The 26,789-nt window shown below is 41.3% G+C and overlaps 1 protein-coding gene and 1 long non-coding RNA gene across 3 annotated transcripts in view; both read left to right on the top strand.

Moving 5' to 3' along the window:
- Positions 1-26,789, top strand: part of LOC122968394 — a 221,677-nt gene that overhangs the window by 71,285 nt on the left and 123,603 nt on the right. The window lies entirely within an intron of this gene.
- LOC122968389 (netrin-G2-like) overlaps positions 17,906-26,789 on the top strand; it is a 66,620-nt gene continuing 57,736 nt past the window's right edge. The window contains exons 1-2 of one of the 2 annotated variants that reach the window (XM_044333580.1): positions 17,906-18,325; positions 19,791-20,524. In XM_044333580.1, coding sequence (XP_044189515.1) covers positions 20,306-20,524 — 219 coding nt within the window. In that variant the 5' untranslated portion in view covers positions 17,906-18,325; positions 19,791-20,305. Of the gene's footprint in view, positions 18,326-19,543; positions 20,525-26,789 lie in introns of those variants that run through there. The other variant, XM_044333579.1, reaches the window with a different exon arrangement.

Here is a 26,789-nt window from a genome sequence, read left to right as displayed (position 1 = left end):
ACCAAATTTCATGACAATCCATTCAGTAGTGGTTGAGATATTTCAGTCTGGACCAATAACAAACAACCAACAAGCCACGCTGCTAGCACGGATACAAATGATGACAGATTCCAGCTTCATGGAGGTCTTCTAGGAAAGATGGCTTGTAATAACACATATTTCAACACTCTTTCATAAAACAAGCCACATGTGATGTGCAAGTATGTTTATGCTCATTATTTTGCTAGTGTGGGTGCGTTTCTGTATATACTCCACTCACATGATTACAGGCAAACAAAACTGCAATAACAGGAGGCGGAAGGAGAGCGGGGAGAAAAGGAGAAATAAAAAATGAAACAAAAGAGAAATAGATTAAGATTATAGAGATTAAACGAGATACAGAAAAATAAGAAGGTTGGCTGAAGAGAGAAAAAAAGATGGCACGGAGGATGAATTAGATGGAGAGAGTTGAAGCAAGTTTGGACTCTCCTGGGAAGGATCTGTTCATCCCACGCATATCGAGGGATGAAGGCGAACAAATGTTCCTGGGCCCACAAGTCACATAACAAAGATCAGACCGTGCCACAGTTCCGTCGGATTCCTATGAGCTTCTATTGTTAGAGCGCAATTCCCACAAGATGCCACGAGGACGAGCATGGATAAGCAGCTCAACCTTTAGAAAATATGCCTCTCCTTCCTCCGACTAACGCTCAGACGTTGTGACAGGACGCTGGGATGCTCTGTTCATACTCTAAAAACTCCTGAATGATTGATTGAATGATTTTATTTGACAATTTCATTTTAAAAACACCAGTTGGCATTGAGTGCTTGAGTTAAAAGGAAAAGTCAGAGGCTTATTTCCATTGTGGTCCCTTTGGGGATGTGTGTGTGTGTGGGGGTTTGGGGGTCAAGATGGTAGATCTAACACAGTAAGTATGACACAAAAACATTAATCAAAACAATAATATAATACACTCACCAAGTTATTCAAAGTATTAACAACATCAATCACAACTTCATTGCTTCATTGGACAATGCCTGGCCCTACTCGCCGCTCAGTTGATAAAACTAATTAAAAACTCTGTACATCCGAGATAAATACATCAATATATCAACATTATTTCACAGCCCCCCTCAGCAGATTATAAACAAGTCTGGGGTCTGTCCGTAATATTAAAATAAATAGCTACATCAAAACATAAAAATATAGAAAGACACCCTATTATCAGACATAATAACCTCTCAGACAATTTTTACAAACCTCCCAAGCTGCTTATGATTTTAAGATTTCCTGGCAATCTATTCCACAGATTTACTGCCATGTACAAAAAAAGTTTCCTTCCCCAGGTTACTCTTAAATCTGGGAGGAACAAAGTCAGCAGAAACGCCCCTCATCTGGATGAAATCATTTTTTTAAGGTATCGAGGGACAGCACCATGTACAATCTTATGAACAATGCTCTATCTGAGAGACTCTTTCCTGTACTCTCAACCACCCAAGGCTATCTAACTATCTTGTTTTGAGAAGTCTGAAATCTATTTTTAAGGTGCAAAGTCGGGCTGTTGTACCATGAACTGCAGGCATAGTCAAAGTAAGGGCTGTAGGTGTTCGCCAGACACACGAGTAAATCAATTGACTAACAGTCACTTAACATGATCCTTTTTTTTTTTTTTTTTACATCATCCATGCTTATTGTCTGTCTTCTTGGTTTGATTTTCTGACAACAAAGCTCATCAATAAGTCTTTTTCACAGCTGACATTTTGAAATATCTTAGCAGGAAAAGCACAGGTGTAATAAATAACATTAGCGACGGCTGCTTCCATTCATGTGATCAGTTTCAGCACCTTGTTATTATGCATGCTTGCTCACTGTACCGGCTTACTGGGACACATGAGTGAAGCTGAGCCATAATTAATGTTATTAAATACACCTGTGCTTCTCTTGCTATGACATGTCCAAACGTCTGCTGTGAAAACGGTCTATAAACAGCAATTTGCCAGTTAAATATCAATTCCCGGATGTCAAAGCATCCCCGAGTGCATAGCTAATTTAGCTCCTGCTTGCAACCGCAGTGCTATGTGATGATCATTCAGATATGCCAATTAAAATTCTTCTTCTTTATCTTTTTTTTTTTTTAAAGCCTGGGAATTTCTGTTTATTTTGATTATCAAAAACAACAACGATTTAAAAGAGCATGTTCTCACACTGGACACTTTGACCTGTTCTTAATCGGGAACAGAACAGATTAACAACATTAACGATGGCTCAGTGTAATTTAGATGTAATAGTATAGTAAGTCAAACAATATCAGTGAGCCTTCTCTTTAATTTAAGACCCAAACATATGCAGGTGTTTTTACCTGTTTTGACTACTGAGACCTCCTCTAACAACTATGCATGTATAAACTGTGACTTCTTCACAATGAGGTGAGAAGTCTTCACTTCCAGACATGAACTGACACACGTTTCTCACTTCGCACTTCGAGTTCAATCTGAACTTTAATCGTGAGGGTCTCCAACGAGGTGAAATCTGGTCTTGCTAAACATTTACACTGTTATAATTCTACATGGACACTGACTTTAGGCTATGTGACACCAAAATTCAACATGAACAGTGGTCTAATCAGTCAGAATTAAAAACATATGTGTGGGCAGATCCTTTATAAGGAAATTATGATCTGCTTTTACCACAGGAGTATCATGACTATGTCCAAAATCACTTTTGTCATTTTATTTATTTATTATTTCTGAATCCTGAGTGTGTAATGTATGCTCAGTATAATGGAACATAAAAAAATCATGTCAATTTACACTAATTTTTGTGAATTACTGCTCTCTATTGAGTAGACTATTCAGTGTCTATTATTTAGGGAGTAGTGAATGAGTGAACAAGGGAGTGATTTTGGTTGTAGCCCTTGTTTATTGTAGACTCCAGTCAACATTGACCTTTTTCAGCAGGAAAGAATGAAATAAAATCTGATTTTAGTTTAGACTTAGTAAATAATCTATTGTTTTTTTTCCTGGGAGAATCTGTCGGAACCAAAATCAATAAGCCTGATAATGAATGTGTCATTCCTTCGCTAAAAACAATACAACTCACAAGATAAACTATGGTACCTTGTTGTATCCACGATGTTTACAACTAAGACATTATCTAAAAATACACAGCAGCATGTAGATTAAGCTAATGCAGCCAGGTTTCTACACTATCATGTGGTGTCATCAATTTAAGTTCAAGAGGTTTTAATGTGGTTTAATGAGGTTTTAATGTGCAGCCTGCAACAGAACCGCAGGTAAAACAACACAGAAACCTGTCATACATATATATTCAATGTGCAACAATGCAATGGGTATGCATTTTTTTTGCACAGAAAAGCCAAGTCTACAGAATTTAGTAAACGCAGCATTCAGCAGATTTCCATTTCCATTGCCATCGCAGGCACACAGACACTAAATCTAGGCAGGAAGAGTTAAAGGTAGTTTCAGGCAGGGTTAACAGCAGAAATGGCTGAGCCACTAATTGGAGATGAGGAGCAGCTGGGGAGGCAGGCAGCGGATCACAGCTGATTAGGGATGAGTCACAGGTGTGAGGGACAAAGGAGCACATGAGGGCACCTGGTGGACAGGTGAGGAATGGCGGAGATAGAAAAAAAAAACCAAAGGGACGAAAACCAAAAGCTGCAGAGAAGAAAGACCAGCTGTGGTCATGACAGTTGTATGGATACAACTCATTTAAAACAATTAATTGACTACAATTTATCCTGAGAACAAATTATGGGTGAATAGATTTTATTCAGTTGTCATTAAATTGGCAAATTGTTGCTTTTGGACAAGAAATACCTGCACCTAACCAATGCACTCTTCAAAAAACAATAACTGTATTCAGCTCACAGAGGTCACCGAACAGAAAAGTTGAAGAGCTCCCAGAAAGTTTTTTTTTTCTCTTCACTTTGAGAAAAAACGAATATTAACACACACTCACACACAGACAGGAACGCTGGATGAATAATAGCTAAACCAACCTTGCCAAGAATGAGAGGTTCAAATATGCTCCTAACCTTCAAAAGCACATTTTCTCTGAGTAAAAAAAAAAGCCACATGGGCACAGAGCTGCAGCACAGAAGTGACACAACAATTAAATGCTTATCAAATATGAATTGCACTCTCCTTTGATGACCAAAAAAACCGAAATGAAACAAAACGAAAATGAAGAAAAGCCTGCCTGGGTGAGAGGTTATCTGAGCTGCATGCAAGTCAGAGCCAGCAGAGAAAGAGAGCATCACGGCTACAGTATGAAAGAAAAATGAAAGAGGGAAGAGGAGGCAGAGAGACGTAATGGCTTATGAACAAGGGTCAGAGGGACTTTTCCTCTTTTTTCTAATTAACTGGAAAATTAAACAGCTAAATCTATAATAAATAGGAAATCAGTAAATAAACAAATCATGGGAAATGGGAAAATTTAACTTAGTGTATCTTTAACTGTATCTTCATCTTTATGAATGATACAATATTGCAGACATTATAAATGAAATAAAGATATTTGAAGACGAAATTCCAACTGATTTTTTTTCTCTTCACTTTTATACAGTGAGTTTTCTCTCAAACTCACATCTAGCAGCCGTAGGGGAACTTCATCTTGCTTCAAATGTCAGCTGTAAAGGCTGATGTATACTCAGTCAGAACTGCTTGTTGTGTTATACAACCGCAAAGTCCGCAGAAGGAGGAGTTCACTCAGGGTTGGTTTCTTTTATCCATAACCGCGAGTGTTCCCTAACCATTTTGTGAATCTCACAATTTGGGGTTCAACCTTTTTTTTCATTTGTGGCTTAACAATTTCTGTCACCGCTTATGTGAACAACCGATCGCAACACTATGAATGTCTACCAGGAGGGACTGTCTGAAAACGGATGCTGCTATCCCTGTATTTTTATGGTGATCAGCGTTTTACTGGCTGTTCGGAACAACGCAAACATGTCGTACAAACAACTTCTTTTCAAGCATAACCAGGCCCTAATGGTTGCTGCTCAGGAGCTGGGCAAGGTGAGTGAGATGATTTGAAAAGAGCACAGCGAACAGAAAATGAAACAGGGAAACTATTAAAGGTGTTCAGGTAGAGATTTAGACGCCACAAGTATAAAACAGTACAGTCAAAAGAATAAAAGGACATGGAGATGTGATGGGTTACACATAGAAAGACAGTGAGAATGAGGCAGTGAGATTTCAACCCTGTGGTTTCCCTCTCTCCTTTTAGTTGTGCAGGTCTCACAACAAACATATTGATCATGTTTACATTAATGGGTATGTGAGGAGCTGCAGAAGAGAGGCCAGCCCTGTCTTTGCTGCAGTCCTGGGATCACTCAGACAGTGGAGGGCTAATCTCTGGCCAGACCTCCACCCACCGCCTGCTTCGTTCCCATCCTGCGCAGACAGGAGAGGTACACCTACTCACACCCACCACCTCTGCCCCATCACCCCAAGTCTGTATACTGTGGGAAAATACTCCAACACTGGTACACAAAAGCCTCCGACTGATCAAAGTGCGCATACAAGCACAGCCTTTGCTTATGGAGACCGCACAGAAAAAAGTGAAAAAGTGGGGAAAGTGCACATGCTTTATGAAGGAAAGAAAGATACACACACACACACACGCTCATTCAAGCACATAAAAAACACAGCGCACACACTGACAAGCCATGACCCTAGCAGACAGACTTAAAAGCATGAAGGAAATCATCCGGTTGTGGTGGAGCAGGAAAAATAATTGCATGTGAATCAATGTTCTTTGTCTGGGTCTAATAAGGGAGATATCAGAGAGTGGCAGAAGAAATGCTTTTAAATCCTTCAAACCTTTGGTCTGTACTGAAGTCATACATTGCACCCCGGCAGTGTACAGCTACTGTAGAGAGCCAGATCTGATGATAATTAGCAGGAGGGTCCGTCACAGACCGTCACTGGTGGTACTGGGTCCTGATGAGCTGCTGTTGGATGTATGTTAAAAAGAATGTTTAAAGGCTTTTGATACAAGAGGGAAAGGAAAAGGCAAAGTAAGGCCATGCCTGATGTACGGTGGCCGTGAAGTACAAAACACACAACAAAGTGCTGTATTTACAGAATAAAAATCCTACAGTATGTTTTTCATGGTAAAAACATGAAAGACTTCAGTAGTTTTAATGGGCATTAACTTACATTCATTGCTACAACTAGTTAAGAAATAAAGAAATAAAGAATTTTTAACTTTTAAAGCAGCATTTATTGATTTTTTGGTAGCAGAAACAAGCTGAAACACAACACTGACATGTTATCACTTTATTAAGTGGATGTGGAGCAAACATCCAGCAGACATGTAGCAGCATTAGCGTTCATTTGGAGGTGGGTTTATGTCCTCCAACAAATTTGAGTCTAATATTCACTTTCCTTTTAGCTCTGTTTTGGTCTCCACCACCTCTTGATGGTAATATCCAATAATAAGAATAAGAAATACTTTATTAATCCCAAGGGAAATTAATGCTTGTTTAAATTTAATATCTGACTCTTTAGCTTGATGCTCTACTGTGTTCACCAGCTAGTTGCTAAGTTTGGCTGTTGTTTGGTGCTGGACAGGTAGCGTAAAGTGGGTTTATTAGAGATTTTTTTTTATGGAAAACAGCTGCATGCTGCTGCTGGAAACCTGATTGATGATAGAGTTGAGGGTGAACCAAGTTGCAGGTGGTAAAACCAAAACAGTGAGCTGAAAGATGCTAAAAAGTTACAACGAGCAACTCCTTTTACATGATTCATAGTAATTTGACCCATTGTTACTATAAGACTATTTATTATTGCAACTTTAGTCATTTAACACTGTGAATTTAAGGGGAAATATCTTTACAGTATGAAAGTAAATGCAGAAAAAAAATCTGGTGCCATCTCAGCTGCAACAGAAAACACTACCTCCTCCTATTCCCACCTGCATTTGATTCAAATGAAAAAAAGATGCATTTTATACACTCTCAAGGCAATAAAACGAAGACTCTAATTAGTGAGCTGCCAATCAAGAGCTCAAACAGCAAAGCAGGCACTTCATGTTGGTAGATCTGATGATACAGTGCATGTGTGTTTTATTAATGGGAGACAGAAAGAGAAAAATACAAACCAAAAACAACTGAGTATATTATTAGTCCTGATATTAGTAATCTACTGTGTGTCCAACTGATGTTTGTAATGCACTGGAAGCCAATAAGAAGATGGACTTTAGAAGAACTGGTTGGAGAGAAAAGAGGCTGATCTGAGGTGTTTGTTTCAGAGTTGTGTACCCACAGTACAAGACTTCATCTCATTTTAACAGACGTTTTCTTTTCTACTTCTTCTTCTTTTCCATTGAAGGCACGATGCAGTGCAAGTCAAGGATTTGGAGATATATCTATTACAAAATGATCAGATATTGTTTTCTAATACAAAGTTTGCTTGTAATACTTGAGTGAATACTTTAACATTACACCAAGAAACTTTTTTTGCACTTTACCTGAATACTTTAAAAAAAAAAAAATTGACTTGAAACGTAGAACACCGGTATTGAAGAAAAGTTATGTACAAAACACCTACAGTTTAAGTAATGTGTTAATAATTTTTTTTCATATTTTGTCACAAGTATTTTATATAATACTGTTTTGTCTTCTAACATGTGTTCCAGGTTTTGCTAGTTTGTTTTTATGAAATGTTGTTTTGTGCACTCAAAGATAATAATGATGGGCACAGATAGCATTACAGGATATAATGTGAAAACACACACACACATACACACCCACTTGGAAATATAATATAATATAAATAGATTCCTCTACCCTCATATCCATTTCCCCTATATCTCAGAGGTTGACCCATGACCTGTTGGATGTCGAGCTTCAGAAGACACAAGCCTCATTACCCAGGCTCCTCTCTGGCATAGCGGGGTCTTATTTACCCCCGAGGAAGGACAGAAATAAACAAAGACCACCGCTGATCGAGTGATGGAAACAAAACACCGCCGCAGTAAAAGGTTACACTGGTCGTCATCCTGTGCAGTGCCCACTGGCTTTCAATCATAGCAGCTCAAAATGACATTGTCTCAATTATGAAAGAAAATGTCACCCCAAGAGCATATATACACGTTAATTATATCATACTGAACGGTTCAATATGAAATTGTTATTACTGACGGGGGATAGACAGTCTGCAGTTAAGATAAATGTAAACATTTTACAGCTGAGTGTCAAATGCTGCATCGATAGAGGACATTTTATTGAGTCACAAAGTCTCAAATTCAGTGTAGGAAACAGATTTTCTGAGACTGCCCTTCTTTTTATGACTTGTCCGTCAGGGGCAAAGGAGGAAGTAGTATGACGGTGTTATAGAGCCACAAAGTCAGCAGAGGAAAGAGTTCAGGATGGTTGGTGGGTCAACAAAAAGTCTGACTTTAACACAGGACACTGCTGTTTGTTTTCTGTTTTCTACCGACAGTTAGGTTATTCCCTAACCGTAACCAAGTTATCATTATTGTAACTGTGATGACGAAGGTCTCCTAACTTTAACAAAGCAGTCGACTTAACTGTAACCAAAAAGCAAGTTGTGTTTGTGCCTAAATGTAACCAAACCTTAAAGGACAGGTTCACAATTTTTCACGTTAAAACAATAGTCAACTGCCATTATGAATATTTACACAGGTTTTGGTCACTGTAATAATTCCTGCAGTTCATAATGGCCATTTAAGGACCATTCAACTGTCCTTCAACCATAAGAAAAAGCAGTAACATCATTGTCATCCTGTCAATCGGGACATCAGATCCTGTTATATGTGTTGTTCTGGAGGGAAATTACAACATATTTTGGCGTCAATTTTGGAGGACTTGTTGGGTTTTCTCTCCAGAATTAAGCTTTGGTGAAGAACTGTCCATGCTCACGTACACAATATCTACTGCACTGTCAATATCCTACATACCAAATATACAAAGAAGGTAAAACTTCAAGAACCTTTGTTGAGTTGAACCATAAGACCCCTTCTTTCAAACATGACATCATGAGACCTCTAAGAGCTGCACCCATTGTACAATGTCACTGTCTCCAGTTGGTGAAATGGATAGGCGCTATATGTAGATAGATGAATGAACGGCTTCCACAGGTGACGGAGAGGGGTCAGCATGGCGGAAGAACCTCTGGGTGGGACGAGGGCGAGGTTGTACGAGCAAATCAATGAGACGAAAGGCTGGTATTGATCCAGCTGGATTTATCCCCCCCAATGTCAACACGGAGCAACAGTCTAAAGAAGAGACGGTGCCCTGTTTGCCCTGAGAGCACCAGGATAAATCTCATTCTCTCCTCTACAGCTCATTTAATGAAGGATATAATGGTGTAAGTAGGCTGAACGACTGTTAGCAGACCATTCTGGTGAATGGGCCGTAAATCTTTCATCCACCTCTAGACCTGACTTTAATTTGCTGCTAAGCCCGAGTTATAAATCTGAAATGGCGTATAAGTGGCCATGCTAGCGCATGACAAATAATGTGCTCGTCTTTGGTTACGTGAACTGGAAGATTTCGTTTTTACAATGCTGGTTAGAAACCATAGTTAGAGCTAAACTACTTTTTAAATTATGCTGATTTAAAAATGAATCAATAACCTCAATACATAATAAACCGAGCATCATAAAAATGAAAGAGTCAATAAAAGTTGAAAGTTTTAAATCAGGATTTCAAAACCTTTTCTTGTTTGAAATCACATTTTGAGATCCGGCAGACTTTCATATTCTATCTTCAAGGGCATGGAGAGAGGTAGTTATACAGTAATGAACATGATGTTATTGATTTTTATTTGTTATACTATATATCAGTCTATGAGATCACCCATGGCTCTGTCTGCATTTCAATAGAAAGGAGTCATGACCCCTCAGGTGAGAAACTCTGCTTTGAAAAAGGGGCTCTGAACTTGTGAAAACAGTTGTTCATTGTCTTCTGTGGCTTTTCATGTTTAAGAAAATAACCCTTATGATGTGGTTGCGTCATGGGAAATGTATCATCCAGTGTTTTTGAATCATGGGCTGTGCTAGGGACTAAAAGTCACCATATCTCTACTTCTCTGCAGAGATTTTTTGACCGTTTTTTAAAAAAATCTATCCGGTACAAGTCTCCCAACTTTATTTAAGTGCACTACTAAATAAATAAATAATTTATGTTTGTACTGAAGGGGCACGGAGCAAGACAGTGAGAGGAAGACAAAGAACGAGATAGCTTGAGTGAATAAGTAAACGTGTAGATGAACGAGTAGTTGAGTAAAAGTAACGAGAGTTGATAAATGAGAGAGTGAATGGGGCAGCTGTGGCTCAGGTGGCTCGGGAGGTAGAGCGGGTCGTCCACTAATTGGAAGATCGGCGGTTTGATTCCTGGCTCCACCAGTCCACATGTTGAAGTGTCCCTGGGCAAGATACTGAACCCCAAAATTGCTCCTGTGAGTTTGTGTGAATGATTACTTCCTACTTATGTGCAGGTTGGCACCTTGCATGGCAGCCCCTGCCATCAATGTATGAATGTGTGTGTGTGTAAATGGGTGAATGTGGCTTGTAGTGTAAAAGCACTTTGAGTGGTCGAAAGACTAGAAAGGCGCTACATAAATGCAGTCCATTTACCACAAGAGTAAAGAGGCAAGTGAGAGAGTGAGTGGATAAATGAGTGAGAGATTTACAAAAGATTTTAATGAACAGATCTGCCAATTTGTAAAATGTTCACTGGCAATGTATTACATTTGTTTTCCTGCAATATTCACTCTGCAATACAAGTTGAGCTCATATAGCAACTAAAGCATGATTAATGTTATGCTTGGTTAAGGTTCAGGTAAGATTGTTGTCTTGGTTAAATATTTAAAAAGTCAACACTGTCTTGAACATCACCTTAACCAAAGTGCTTTTGTTGCCTAAAGGCTGCATTCAGCCCTGTGTTAAAACAGCACATGGGGCTGCGCTGGTGGTGGCTTGTTGTTTAAGGTACCAGCGAGGCAATGTAATACGATCCAGAAAGTCAAGTTGGAGCTACACATTAATATGTTTGAAGGCTTACTAGACGCCAAAACACTGCACAGGGGTTTGTAATTAGGGATGGGTATTGAGAACCAGTACTAAATTGGTAACAGTTCCTGACTGGTCAGCACTGAAATATTGATAAGGTCCTGGACAAATGGTGCTGCTATCGGTATTTATGTAACATTAATTCATTCTAACATAGCTGTCGTAGGTGGCGGTAATGCACCTTAATGCTGGTTGCCACCCACCATAAAATGGAAAAAAGAAGAAGAAGACAGCCCTGCTGCACACCCAGCGGCAGGCCGAGGAGACATCTGCCAACCAGGGTGAGTTTGAGACGGAGGTGGGAGCAGGAGAGCTGCCCAGAGGAAGAGAGGCCTTTCACTGGGCTTATAAGGGATAACGTTATCTTCTGCCTTCTGCTTAGCAGTGGTGAATTTAGAGCTCACAGCAGCTAAATATGATACAGTCCCTGGCTTTTGTTTGATATCTAGTGTTGGCAAAAAATGTTGCCGACACTAAATATCACCATGATATAACCTGCCAAGTAGTTAGCATGCATTAGCTCGGAGGGCTAACTTGGCTTGTTATATTACATGAACGCCGCTTTTTTCTCCCATCGACCAATCGATTGGTTGAAGACTAGGTAGAATTTCAGTCGACCGAGGTTTTCTTTGGTTTACTACGGTCTGTAGTTATTAACACAGGACACAGCACTGGTTTTAAACACTTCTAATTTAACTCTTAAATAAATAACTGTTGAATCTTTTCACAACTTTTCATGTCATGTTTTTATTTTTTTGCACCAAATTATGGAGAGTAGTATCAATAAGAGTATCGATAAGTATCGGTATCAATAAGCAGTATCAGTATTGATAAAATCCTAACGATACCCATCCCTATTCGTAATACGCACTGACAGGATTTAACAACTCTGGAAAGTTATCACGGCGGCAACTGTAACATCTTTCCTCGCAACGTAAACAACATAGCGTTCACGTTACAAAGTAATCCACCAGGAATGAGCGCTTGCATGTATGTGATTAGTCATCGCGGCGCCTTGCTGGATGACTTTGCATTATGTTGCAGCAAAAGTTGAGCCCAGTTCAACTAATTTGGCAGAAAACTCTACTGTGCTGTGCTGTTTTGCTGAGCCCTCTGCGTTTGCACCCCTGCTGTGTCAACGCACTTCCCCCATTCAAATGAATGAGACGGCTGCATTTTTTTCACTGGTTCCACACAACTGCAGCCTCATACGGCACATATAAATAGATCCCTTGAAAAACACTACGCAACTGCATAATATTACTCCAACATGACAACATAACAAATCCACTTCAAGAATTGGTCCTCCTCAGCTGTACAACCATTCACATATATAAGCCCAGTGCCAGTGAGTCAGTCAGTGAACAATGAGCTCACTCATTCACTCATCGCATGAATGAGTAAGTGAGCATGTGAGTGTTTGAGTGACTGCATCAGTCATAAGATTTGTGCAGGTAATGCAGAATCCTGGCAGTGGCGAGCGCAACTTTACATTTTGGTGACGTGATAGATGAGTGAACAGCGAGTGAGGAAGTGAATGACTAACTGATCCATTTATTCATTCATTAAGTAAAAGGGTGAGTGAGAGCTTGGGTTTGTTACCGTAACCTTCAGTGGCGACAGACACTTTGCAGCGTTGAAGAGCAGAGAGAAAAGTTTGTGTGTGTGTGTGTGTGTGTGTGTGTGTGTGTGTGTGTGTGTGTGTGTGTGAAAGGCACCTCCAGAGGTTCGCATCGATCACTGGATCACACGAGGACACCGAGGAGGTTCAGCCATGTACCAGCCGCTGAGCAGGAAAGAGGCCACTGCACACGTACTGTACAGCACCTGCGCAGCACACACACACACTCAGACATACAAATGTAGTGTCACTCACACATGGATTCACCTTACGCACCCCTGCAACGCTGCTTACACACACACACACACAAAATAAACATAAACAATGCCTCTTTTGTCTGCTCAATCTTTCTGTTTCGCTCTCTGTCTTTCTCACACACATGCACACACACACACACACACACAACATTAGATTAGTGTTTCTGCTGCTGGCCCAGTGTGGGATGGGACACCAACTGGGCACTCTGCAGATGCTGTTAAATCAGAGTCGGTGGCTTGTCATCACTCCTTACAAAGTGATTGATACGTAATGTAGGAGGATGAGCCCTCAGGTGTTATTTCCGCTCATTACACTTCTTTTGGATCCTTAACTAAAGCACTTCCACCTATCAGATTTCCAAGAACAGAAACCAAAAGAGAAGTCAACCTAAAACTCTAATAATGTATTGGAAAAAAAACACCACTCAGCTAATAGATAGGTGGGGAAAAATAAATGAATAAAAACTGCTTGTGGTGTTAATACCCTTTTTGGGGGGTTGATTAGGTGAAAGGGTTAGCTGTGGTTTGTGGGAATGAGGTGAAACGTGCCTGCGATTCAGGGTCACTTCAAGGTTATTTCTGGTTTCCCTGGTGGGCAAACACCTGATGTAAGTGAAAAGAGCATCACTCCCAAGGTAGGTCCACTAACTAGGAGTTGCTAGGAGACCGTGATTGTTGTGTGTGTGCGTGTACATGTGTGTGCGTGCCTGTGTATGCCGGTGTATGTGTGTCTATTCATTGTCTGGAGGACCCATCTGGTTGTTTAAAGAACATCATATGTTCATAGTGACAGGTGTTCTATAGTCTGACGGCACATATAAGACTAAAATCAGGGAAAAAAGGGCTTGAAATGTGGGAAATGGAAGCAATTTAAACCTTCATTACATGAAAGAAGAGCAATTATTGGCACGCATGTACAAAAAAAGTCACCTTATTTAGCATTTATAAGCAGGACACAAAGATTTACTAGTTTATAACACATTGTTATATAACACACGACCATATGCAGCAACTCTGGGCTTCAAACTTGCTCCAATGAGAAGAAATGGGTGACGTCACACATCGCTTATGTCCGTCTTTATATACAGTCCATGCTTTCACACACCAGCCTTCACATATAGGTGCCCATGGGAGGAGACTAATACATGAATAAACACTTATATTTGCTAACAACTACATTATACTGTAGTGAAACAGCTGGAACATGTATTAAATGTATGCTGCTTATGAATGCTAAATAGGGGGGGACTTAAAGTAGCCAAAAAGTCAAACTGATCAAATCAAATCTCTCAGCACACTGGGGTGTCTTTGAGAAAAACAAAGCAGGAAGTGGTTTATTTGAAATATATCCATCTCCCACATGGATATACAGTATGGTTGTGTAAGCTAATGGCTTGAGATATAATCAGCCTGTGTTTACAAACACAGAAGTGTATATTGTACTGTATATGTGTGTGTATGTGATTACAACGCGGCCATCTGGTCAAAGCATCGACGACGGACAGATAAATTATTTCTGATCATGCACGACTTGTTTGGGGCCTTCCCAAAGTTCCAGACTGATTAATGCGAGAGCGTGACTCCCGCACAAGTTGACTTTTGCGTCATCCTTTCAGCAAATAGAGAGAGGGAAAGAGAGAGAGAGAGAGAGAGAGGGAGAGAGAGATGAGGCCCGTCCTGAACCTTGTCCAAACTCTGCAGGCTGCCACGATGAAGGGTATATTTTTTATCAAGGTCTGCCAGCTAGGCTACTCTGACAGTTCAATCCTCTGCCAAAATACAAACACGGAGAGGAAGTGAGAGTGAAAGAGAGGGAGAGTAAAGAGAAAGATGGAGAGTGACAAAAAAAAAAGAAAAAAAAAAAAAAGAGAACACCGGTGAGTTTTGTCATCTGATTTTTGCCACTTAGTGACAATTAGCATTTTTATACAATTTTTTCAGATTCTGCACTCCGGGGAGCCGAGTGACTCACAGAGCAGATTTCTATATAAACGGTTAAATAAAACAAAGAAATGACATCATATTCACATTCAGCCAGATCAGAATTACTGTCAGTAGGATGACGCATGATTTCACACCGCCACTTTGAACGCAGCGTGGTCAAATCACCGACGCTGTTGCAGGAAATGAATGCAGCAACGGCCTGTTGTGCTGCGTAGCGCGTTGTGTACAGGTCTATTAGCCAGGACAGGCTGTTCTATTGTTATTGATGCTCTTATTTAGGTAGACATAATTGAATTCCAAAATACAATATCACTCATTCATCATGTTGAGGGTTGACATTTCTATCAGGTTATTGATGCACATTGGAATGAATTTAGTAAAATGTAAAATCATATATAGATGTAGATGTTTAGTTTGAATATCATCATGATTTTTTTTTTGTCAGAAATACAGAGCAGCTGCACGAAATGCAACCAGCTCCACTGCCTACACATGTAATCCTTGTCCATTTGTGAAATAAATGTTTAGAGCTTAATCATATTAAGTCATGTTTTAAAGCACGGCTGACACTCTCTGACCGTCAGTGAGTCAGTGATGAACCTCTGCTTTAAATCAGAAGAGGAAAAACGTTTGTTTCTTTAGGTGCTAACTACAGAAAGGAAGCGAAATATAGGCTGCTAGGAGTTTTTCCTCAACCTCTGACAAATGCCATGAGCTTCATCTTTGACTCAAAGGCTGTTTGACAAATTCAGCAGGCCCCGTTTTTTGTGTGTTCTAGTGCGGCGTCGATTAAAGGCCTGTGTTTTTCTGTATCAAGAGCCTGTTATACTGTAGCAGTAAATGCCATATTTGTGATGCTCTATTGATCCCCGAGGGGGAAATTTGTCTTTCAGTCTGGCCCTGCTCACAGTGGTGTGGAAAAGGGGGTCTTAAAATGCCTCAGCAGTAAAAAAAAAAAAAAAAAAAAAAAAAAAAAGAAGGGTTAAGGCTCATCTCGAGATGCGAAAAGAGAGGGGAGGCCCTGCAAGGACAAACTATCGATCCTCTCCTGGGTGTGCTGCCAGTGTTTCATACAGAGCTTCATAATTTCCTCTGAATCGTACATCTCTTTCTCACTCTCGCCCCGTCGCCTGGCCTCTTTTCTTTCTTCCGTTGCCCTACAATGTGACCAGAGGTGTGAATTATGTTAACCCAGATGCTTGTCATTCACCTGTGAAGTGTGAATTACAGCCTCCTGGCCCGTTATGAATTGATTACACACATCTGTTCCTGTGTTGGCAGTACAATAGTGTTTGTGGTTTTTAAAATTGAGTGCAGGGAGCTTTGGGGCTCTTGAGGATGTTGCACAAGGTCCCCTGTAGGATTAATTAATCTTTCACTTCATAGAAGCTACCACAGAGAGAGGGGTTTGATTACAGGTCAAGTACCCATCAGTTGCCACAATGGTTCCCAAACTATTTGGCTCTTTATGTCTTAAAACGATATTTGTCTATCTGAAACCTCTTCTGGTTACATCTTGTGACCAAGGATTTCTTTTTCCTTGTTTAATTTGAATACTTTTTAGAGCCCTTAAGAGGTAATATTATCCTGTAGTTCATGAGTAAAAAGTGCAGATTAAAGGGGCACTCCACCATTTTAACACATGAGGGTCAGTTTACTCGTGACACGGAGTATAACTCAGCCTGTAAAAAGTTATTTAAAGACTTCAGTGGTTGTGGAAGGAGTTTTCTAAAGTCTGAGAGAATATCCCTGATGTCATCATTGGGGTTATCTCAGATTCTGTTTGAGACTTTGATTTTTTTAACAAAAAGCCTGACTTACAAACTGTAGGTGTTGAGTTTGAAAGACGTGGGTGTTGACCTATCAGGGAGGGCCTACGGAAAGACGCTGTTGAGCTGCATTGTGTTTTTGAAGCAAATCAAAACCTTGAAACTTACTAGAGTCTAAAAGTCATCATATCAGGCCATTTTTTGTCCACACTTTTGTTTTCGGTTTTTAAATCACTCTCATATGAGTCCTCCAACTTTATGAAAGTCCAATACTAAATTGCTGGACTACCCCTTTAAAGAAACACCTATAAACAAACTATTTTTTTCTGCTTTCCTTTTCCTTTGATCCCGTGACCTCTTAGGGGGTCTCCACTCCCACGCTGGGAACGTCCGAATTACCTGCACACAGCATGCAGAGTTTTGCAGCCCCATGAACTGCTAAAACATTAGAAATTCAACAACAACATCAGATATCAGTTGTTGTTTGCCGCCCTCTGTATGAAAAAGTTTAAGGCCCTGCTCCATATCAGCACACGGACAGCGCTCTGCTGCAGGAAGCCAGTACTGCCCTGAGGAGAAGGAAATTCAAACATTTATATATTTATACATATTTGAAGTTCAGATCTATAATCCTGCATACTAATTTTACAGATAATTAATGTTACATATACTGCAGGCTGAGGAAACCACAGCAAAAAAGTTTCATATGTTCTTATAGGAAATGTTTCAAGGAATTTAAAGGCTGCATTATATGAGATAAATAATATAATAAAGTAGGATAAGGTCACTGTATACATTCACCATAAGTTAGGAGTATGAGTATTCTGACGCAGGGACAACTGTGAGTTCAAGTAAACAGAGTGTACAGTACGTTATAATGACACATCTGGACAGATTAAGAGCGAGAGTACAGTAACACCGGGTCCCCGCTTCCTCCGCTGGTCCTTTAAGCCGAGCAGGGTGCAGACCGGACCTGGTGGGGAACAGTTTTGAGCAGGAGCGGAGAGGGGAAGTTGCACCGCCCCGGTTCAGGCAGCAGGGCTGGGAGCAGATAAAAGCTCAGATAGTGATTGAAAGTGATGGTAAAAGGATTTAGCCAGGGCATTAACTGAGAGAGAGAGAGGGAGGGAGAGAGAGAGAGAGACACACAGAGGGAGAGAGAGACAGAGAGAGAGAGAGAGAGAGGGGGGAGGAGGAGGGAGGAGAAGGAGGGAGGGTGATATTTTCCATAAAGCCTTTTTTTTTCTCTCTTTCTTTCTGCCCTTGAGCATCCCGAGTAAACCCGAGCTTGTAAAGTGGGAAGAGGAGGAGGAAAGGGGGGGAAAGAAGGGCGGACACAAGCCTCTTTCCTCAAAGTCAATATTTTATACTTTTGATACTCCTTGACGCTGGATTTCAGACCTCTTTTCCCGGCCGCTTCCAGATCTAGGACACCGATCTACCGTGCGCAGCCGTCCACGGTGCGATAAAAAAGTATCCGGCAGAAGGCAAAAACAAACAGCGAGCCCGGGCAGGCAGGCAGATAACGGGAGTACAGTGAGGATCGCGGCGGGGAACGAGGACAGTGGGTGATCGGGAAGGATTTTTTTTTTTTTTTTTTTTTTTTAAATATTTGCCCAAAGAGGGGGGGACGTGCACGTACTCCAACGCCATACAAAGTGCTGACCTGTCTCACGGATGCACGTTACAAGTAAGTGCTTTATCTGATGATGATGATAAAACATCTCGCAATAACGATGCATTGTGCTGAAGCTCTTTGAAGTCTTGCGCCGAGAAGCTGCTGTGAGTTATGCACAATATCGGGACCTTCTCCAGAATAGTCAGAGTGGATAATCAAGAGACTTTCTGCTTAATTTACAGTTTTTTATAGAAGCGCATTAACGCTTTAATGTGTGAGTATATATATATATATATATATATATATATATATATATATATATGTATATATGTATATATGTATATATATATATATATATATATATATATATATATATAGTGTGTGAGCGATGCTGCTCGGTGGGATGCACTAGTACTGTGCAAACTGACACACCCCTACAGGACTGTCAGTGCCGGGAAATAGCTTTTTGTCGACTTCAACTGAACTAAGTCAGAGTCCACGGGGTTGTGTGGGGTACGTTGTGCAAGAACCTGGTTTCTGTCAGTGTGGGATGACAGCCGGATTATGATCAATTGGTCCACACTGCAAAAAATAAAATGTCAACCATATTTCTTCATGTATTCATGAATGCGGTCTAAAAATCGAATAATAATTGAATTAAGCGAATAAATCCGGGCAGTAACTACTTCTGGTGCAATTTCCTCTGCGTAAAGTTTATTATTACACAAATGACAGTATGGTGAAGTTAGACAGAGTAGTGAAGAAGCCTATAATTCATAAACTTCAAAGAAAATGGCACTTTAAATTAAAAAAAAAATATTTAAAAAAGCTCATTTGTGAGCACTGCCTCCTCTTTTTTGCGCATGTTCACATATTTTAAGGTGGTATAGGCTATTAAATGTCTCTTTCGGATGTATATTTCAATTCTTGCGGTGCAATTGTTTTAAAAAAACACACATCTATAGCCTACTATCCATCTCCAGCCTTTGTAGAGCTATAGGAGCAATTACAACTCCTGTGCGCACAGGCGGCACCCGGCAGCAGCACGTGTTTTTACGCACAAGGTTATCTACACAGTGCAGCGCCTTTATAGTGCGTTTTAAAACGCGATGCTCACGTTAAGTGTCGCTGAATGCACCGCAGGTTAAAGGTTTGTTTAACCAGACTTCCTTGTATCCAACTGGCTGTGCCAAATTCACCAAAAAAGTTGTCCTCATAGTCTGAAAACAAATATGTGATGTCTCCTCACTCTCCAAGATGAATTAATGCAATTTACTGCGATATGATTAAACTGCTACTAAATAAGAATGCAACCCACCGATCCACATGTATATTTCAAAGACTGTCATTAAACTTTTATTTATGCAAAAGAGGAAATACCGTTCAGGATAAAGTTAAACCCAAGTTGAGCTCTGAAAATAAGACAGATGCATCCTTGCATTTACAGTACAATTAAGGATGTGATTAATTGATGAGGATACATTACTCAGCACGCTAACTCCCTGCTTCTCTCACATCTGCCCCCATTTCGCCCCAGGACAATCAGAGGAGCTCGGCCGGTGCCAAACGTCCAATGGATATACCTGAAGACGCGTCAGTTTCTCCTTCATCCTCCCCAACCTACTCCGTCGATTCCCTGCAGGACTCCGCTCTCTGAGACATGGACCCGCGATAACAACTCAACCCCAACTTCCTGCAACACTATGGTTAAAGAGTCTGCCGAGGTTACTCTCTGTAAAATTATCCGCCTCTCCATCCACCGTCCATCTTCCTCAGGAAGTCAGCCGTCAAAACAACAAAGTGTCCCTCTCTCGGCTCTCTGGGGGCCGTCGATGTTTGTGAAGAGACACTGAACGAGAGTTCCCACAGTGTTCATTTAGGGAGTTTATATGTCTGGGGGCGAGTTGTGTCCATTCACAGTACAGCAGTATGGTGGTAGGGATGTCCACTATTTCCTTGTGATCACCGCTCCATGCGCTTCATCTCTCCTCTGAGCTCCGTGGCCCCCCTCACCCTGCGCCGGACCCCACTCCAAACACCCCCCAGCCTGCCATGCTCCTCCAGGCCGTGTTGCTGTTGCTGCTGCACTGCTTGGCCTCCACTCTGGGCCAGTACGAACTGTGCAAGTCCCTGGTGAGCACGGATGAAGGCTCGGTGTGGGAGCATTACGCGTGCCAGCCGAAAACCGCAACCATGAAAGACTACATGCGGATCAAGGTGGATCCGCCCGGAATCACGTGTGGAAACCCACCGGAGAGATTCTGCACCCTGGTGAGTTCATGTCGGGACTTGAACAGCATATTTTACACTTTTATTCATAACTTTTAAATGTATAGAATTATTAATATCTGAAAGCTCATAGTGTGTAAACACAACATTGGCTGGTTCTCTATAAAACATAGTTGTGAGTGTAAAAAGTTCAAAAACACTGTTGTGGAAATTGGCAAGATCACAGGCTTGTGCAATGAACCTGAATAGTGACAACGTGAAAAGTAATGACACACAAGAAAAAAATGGTTTAATTAAGGTGCGAGCAGGATTCACACTTTAAAAATCTATAGGGATCTAAAAGGGATGACATAAGTGCAATGACTTGGCATGGCTCGACCTCCCTCAGAGAGGTCTGGAGGTGTTGTTTACATTAGTATGTACTTGGCAGCCCTGTGATCCGGTGTGATTTGGGCATCTATAGAGCACCTAACATTTCCTCTGGTAAAATGCATATAGCAGGGTCCTCTTTAGTTCCAAGGACACTGAAGGGTGAGCTGCGAGGAAAAAAACTCGTTAAAATGTCTGCTACAGCAATATTTAACACACTTTAGCCTGCAGGCTAGTTCCCCATCCCAGCTAATGTAGGTGTAATAATTTGAAATAAGGGTTATAAAATCATTGTAATCCTAAGCAGACTGCATGTAAGCCCCCCCCCCCCCCCCCCCCTTGCTTCTTCAATGGAAAGTTTGTGTGAGACAGCAAGTTTGTCCTCTTGATGATTGCCACAGTGTCCACTCACTGAGTTGGCCAAAATTGAAGGCGCTAGACTCGTCTTTTTACAGACATGAGTCAAAAGTCTCACAACAAAAGCGTTTCTAAAGAGTGTTCCTGCCTGTCTACATCACATTAGGCTATACAATCATGCCACACTGTTAATTAGGTGTTTGTATTCTGTGTGACTAGACATTTGTTACCTTAAGACAGCTTTTACAAACAACCACCCCTCACCCCCCCAGTCTCCCTCCCTTCTTCTCACTGAGACTAATAGCAGCACTTGGCGGGCGGGGGTCATTTGACAGGAGCAGGAAAGGATATTGTGCTCCTTGGATACCTAATGGTTAATGATTTGTTTAATGTAGAAGAAGCGGAAACCACTGTCTTCTTGAGAAAGCCTCTCCGATGACTGCTCTTGAGAGGAGGAGGCATGAGAAAGAGGGAGAAGAAGTGGAGAGAGATGCTCGCTGCCATAACGTATTGACGTCTGCCCCCTAATGGCCCCGGCCTGGAAACTTCTATAACTATGTTTCTGAGTGAGCGATGATGAAATATTGATGGGTTCCTTAATGGGCTTCCTTACAAGGGGTTTGGCCGGTGACGCTCCATCCAGTGGATCCAGAGTGAGCCGCTAGACTGATGAGAGAGAAAGAAAGAAAGAGGGGGGGTTGGAGGGCGGGACAGGAAGGAGTCAAGTCTTAGTCAGCATTTTTTTTTTTTTTTTTTTACATCGGACAGGGTCTTAATAATGGAAAGTTCTGGTTCTTCTCAGGTCATTTGTGGCTGTGAGGATTGAACCAGGCCCTCTAGAGCACTAGCTGGGGATTTTAGAGAGCGGAGAAGCTTTAAGATGAAAGTTTGCTTGAGAAGTGAGGGATGTCGGACTCAAACTCCTACATAATGAGCGGTAACTACACCAGAAAGCAAAAGCAGGTTGAAGTCTGTGACTCGATAAGTATTTAGGGCACAAAAAACAGTTTTTCTGGCATGTTAGAATCAATATTTTTGCATTTATCTAACAGAAAATCTCTGCATTTCGGGTTAAGAATCACTGAACATTTACATATGTATCTACTATCAGAGGATTAATCCATCTTCAGCAGGGAATCAAGGCCATTACATCTCCTCTCCGTCTCTCTTTTGGACGCACCAACTGGGTATTGGTTGAGCGTTATTGGTACACAGATCATTTATTTTCTGGAAGGCAGCATTTTTTTTTTTTTTTCGCTTTTTTTTTTTTTTTTCTCTTTTCCTCTTGCCCCTGGATTTGGCAGCTTTACAGAAAAGCCGGTTTCTTATCTAATTGGTGTACATTTACATTCACTCATTCAGCAATCCCACAAGTCAAGGGAAAGTCGGGGCACTGGAAAAAAAAAAAAAAAAAAAAAAAAGACTGCATCACCCAATGCGCAGAGCTGCTCATCCTTAATAAGACTTGAGACATACTGCGGAAGATGCAAAATAATTTCACCCCCCCCCTTCTCTCACCCTATGAGTGCTGTTTCTAAAAACTATGGGAGAATTCACTTTTTGGGGGGTTTTGATGTTGAAGCATACTGTAGCTCTCCCTGCTTGCATTGGTTTACAGTAGTTTTTGGTTTATCCGTCTCCACAGGGATGCATTTTTTCTACTCTATTTATCTCTCTTGTTCCCTGGGAATGCAGCATCTTTTCTCCTCAGCCAAACAGGCCAGCATGTTGGCTTCTTTCAACATGACGGGCTTCCAGCACTTTGACAAAGATGCTACTGTCACTAGTGCTGTGTTAGGAGCCTCAGTAGTTTCTTTGTAGTTTCTCCGTATGATAGCTACGATAGAGTCTTTGCTTGCAGTTGAGGATGATGGAGTAAGGAGGTTTGAGGGGGGTGAGGCAGTGTGTTGCAGAGGGGGATAGCTAATGATGAGGGAGAGGTGAAGAAGATCCAAGCTTAGCTAAGCAGAAAGATGAAATCAGACCACAGTTCCACAGTAGTACACACAGTGTCGATATAAAAATGCTGCATTCGAAAAAGGTCTCACTGTGCCGTTGTTTGTTATTTCATTTTTTTTTGGTTTTGAACCAAAACCTTCACTCAACCATCTCCCACGGGGCCGAGAACAGAGAGCAGCCGAATGTAAATGGGATGCATGCATGCATGTGTACAGGAATGTACAGTGCTCGCTGACGTTAACGGGGACCAGCAGGGGAGTGTGAAACATGTGCATGAGTTGGCCACGACACACTGTAGTATGTCTAAGAAAGACAACAACAATAACAACAACAACAACAACAACAACAAAAAAACACACACACACCTTCCTGTTCCACAACACATTTGCCTGTTTTAGAAGGTAGAAATCAGCCAGCTCTAAAAATAGACATGAGAAGAGAGAGAAGCCACGCAGCAGCGGAAGGGGAGCATGCAGGAAGGGGAGGAAGATGGCAGCTGGTAGTGTGGATCAGTGCTTCCCAGACTGGGCCTATAGCCATACTTCATACTGCCTGCCCAATGTAGCCCTGCCAGGCCCGGCTGGCCTGCCCTGCCCAGCAGTGGGCCATCAAGGCCGCGCAAAAGGGCCACCCACACCCAGTGGTGAGCCATCCCTTGTGCATCTCCCTGGGGTTAAAAAAATAGCCCGGGTGGCCAGTGCCGTAATAATACACCCCTGGAGGTGAATCCGGGCACAGTGTGAGCAGGTTTAACAGTGCAGGGCATAATTAACGGAAGGGAGCAGAGAAAGAAACAGACAGCTAAAAGAGAGCGACACAGAGAGAGTGACTGTAAGGAACAAGGGAGGTGGGGGAGGGTGTAGTGATGTAATGGCATGGCTTGCTTCCCCATTAGGACACAGTTGAAAGTGATCAGAGAGTGTTTAGATGTGTTGGCAGAACAGGAGGATAGTTATAAGTGAGATTTATCCCTGACTGAGGTGATACTAAGAGGGATTGGTCACAGGGGCTTAGACAGCCTGAGGTGAACTTAACAAATCGTCTTGTCTCTCCAACCGGGGATCTGATGGTCAGACCGTACGGTTAGAGGCTAGAGCCACTGTGTTTGTCGGTGTTTTGTCCATCATGACTACTGTTCATGATAAAATTTTACTTACCACCTCCGTTGTAGAGATTTGGGAAATACGGACAAGTATATCTTGAGAGTATAAACACAGAAAGTATTCCCCCGGAAATGCCGGTAGACAAGTATTTGAGATGGTTTCTGTTGATATGATGTGTTTTGGAAAACTGTAGGAGACTCACGCTCCTTGCCATGTTTACGAGTGTTCTTGCAATAGTTTGAACTTCCCAAATCTCTACAAAGGAGTAGAGATGCTGACTACAGCAAGAGCAATGTTATGTCAGGGCAAGTGAGTCTCCTACAACTTACCAAAAAAAAAATAACTTGAAATCAACAAATCCTCTCAAATATTTTTCTGCAAGGATTTCCAGGGGAATCATTTCTGTCTGTAATTTCTGTTTACTTTCACTTAGACTATTTGAGTTTATTTATGCTGATTAAAAGTGTTTTTTTGGAAGCCATTGGAGACTCTTTACGGCAGACATGTTGACATTTCACAGTAGAGAAAATCACAGGTTTAAATAATAAAATTAAATGATGAGTGAATTGCATTTAGTTGCTTCGATATCAGGGTCCTGGTGTTGTGAATGTTGGTCACACTGTCACGGCTTACTGGGACGCTTTAACACAGCGGAGCCATCGCTAATGTTATTAGCAACAGCTGTGCTTTTCCAACTATGACAAGTCAAAATGTCTGCTCGCTGGAGTCCGCATTTCCCCAAAAAAAATCTGTGCAAAGAATGTGGTGAGAAAAAATATTATCATGACCAAGGGACAAAAACATGGTTGACCTCTGACACAGCAGGTCAATTAAAGGGGAAGTGCGCTGATTTTACACTTCAGAGTCTGTTGCCTCACGTAACGTAGCGTGAGTCGGCGTCGGTTGGGGTTGATGACTACAAGTTTGAAAATGAAAAAATCTGGGGGTGTGGCGTTAGAAAGAAGCGGGGTTACAAGATCTCTGCTTGAGGCTAGAGGTTCAAGACTACATTTGCCGCTGCTTGCATAAACACCCAAGTCTCTGACCGATCTGTCTTCAGTCAAGTTGCATTATGGGTAATGTAGGCACCAGGTTTTGTCAAGGAAAAAAAATTAGTGGAGTAAAAAATATCTGTTGTCCTGCTGCATTGAATCTGATCCTATTTTAAACCTGTACATCATGAGTCAGACAATGTTATTGATGTGCAAAACTAAATCATTAGTCTTTAAAGAAAGACTGAAAGCACAAAATAATATAAAGATCTCTGACGCACAGTCCTCCCCAAAAAGCTTAAAATCCTTTTCCAGCTCGTCTGCCTCTCTTTATCTACGTCTGCTCCTTTGTGATTGGTTTAGATTTAATAACAGACATCAATAAAGTATAATAGCTTTTGCCTGGATTTACCTCATCAGTGCATTTCAGGAAAAGAGTACGTCTCTCTGATATTTTTGCTTCTTTCAATGCGCTGTAAGTATTTGCCTGAATTAGAAGATAAGTTCATAACTCGTCCTGGTCCAACTGTGTTGATCTGAGCGGGACGAGCCTCGCTGCTGCTTCGGAGCAGCATGGTGTCCCTTGCTCTGTCCTTCTTCTCTCCTCCTCCAGCATAATCACACTTGCCTACAGTAAACATTTGCTTTTGCTTGCACGCACACACATAGACAATCACACACACACACACACACACATTTACACTTTGCCGACTGCTGTTATGTTCCTGTCGAGACAGTTTACAGCCGGCAAATAATCACAGTCGCAGGTAATTAAAGTAAAAACAAGTATATGATTTGTCATTCTATACTTGCATTTCACTCAAGGTAACAAGATCCTTCAGTATGATGGAAAAATCAAAGATTAACGTTATAAGTGGAAAAGCAATATCCCTTTCTCTTCCCCTCTGTGGCCTTTTTAATGGGAGGGTCATTTCATTTGATGTTTCCTCCAAAACAAAATAAATTGTATTCTCTGACTGTGTGTCCCTACCTTTATTCCCCTTGCTAGCAATATAACAATATAACATAGAAACTTCTATAAGTGAAGGAAGAAATAAAGAGGAGAGAGAGGGCACGGCGGCAACAGAGAGACTGAGGGAGAATATTTTGGTGTGGGGGGGGAGAGAGAGAGAAATGGTCATAAAAGCGAGGGAAGAGAGAGGGAAGGACAATTTTCTTCGTGTTTTATTTCTGCGTAAATGCATAACGGCGGTTTGTTATTTCTGTAGGCAACCAGTAATGTTTTTTTTACTGCTGTTGTGTTCAAACATCGCAATAACTAACTCCTAAACTGATATTTGTGTATGATGATTTCCAGAAGGTCAGAGAGCTCACTCTTTTTTATTAGTCACAAACACAAACTCCTCATAACTTTAGCGCTTGAGGAGTTATTAATGAGCGCTTTGAATCAAATTGTTACCCCGCAAGTGAAAACAAGGAAGTCGCTCATCGCAGAGAGCATTATGGCGGCGGCTGTTGTCGTGGAGACAGGATCCCAGCGAGGGATAATTGCTGGAGGGGCTTAGC

Source organism: Thunnus albacares, chromosome 18 (genome assembly GCF_914725855.1).
Source record: "Thunnus albacares chromosome 18, fThuAlb1.1, whole genome shotgun sequence".
Lineage (NCBI taxonomy): Eukaryota > Metazoa > Chordata > Actinopteri > Scombriformes > Scombridae > Thunnus > Thunnus albacares.
The sequence above is the reverse complement of the archived record's forward strand: the minus strand, read 5'-3'. Positions and strand labels throughout refer to the sequence as shown.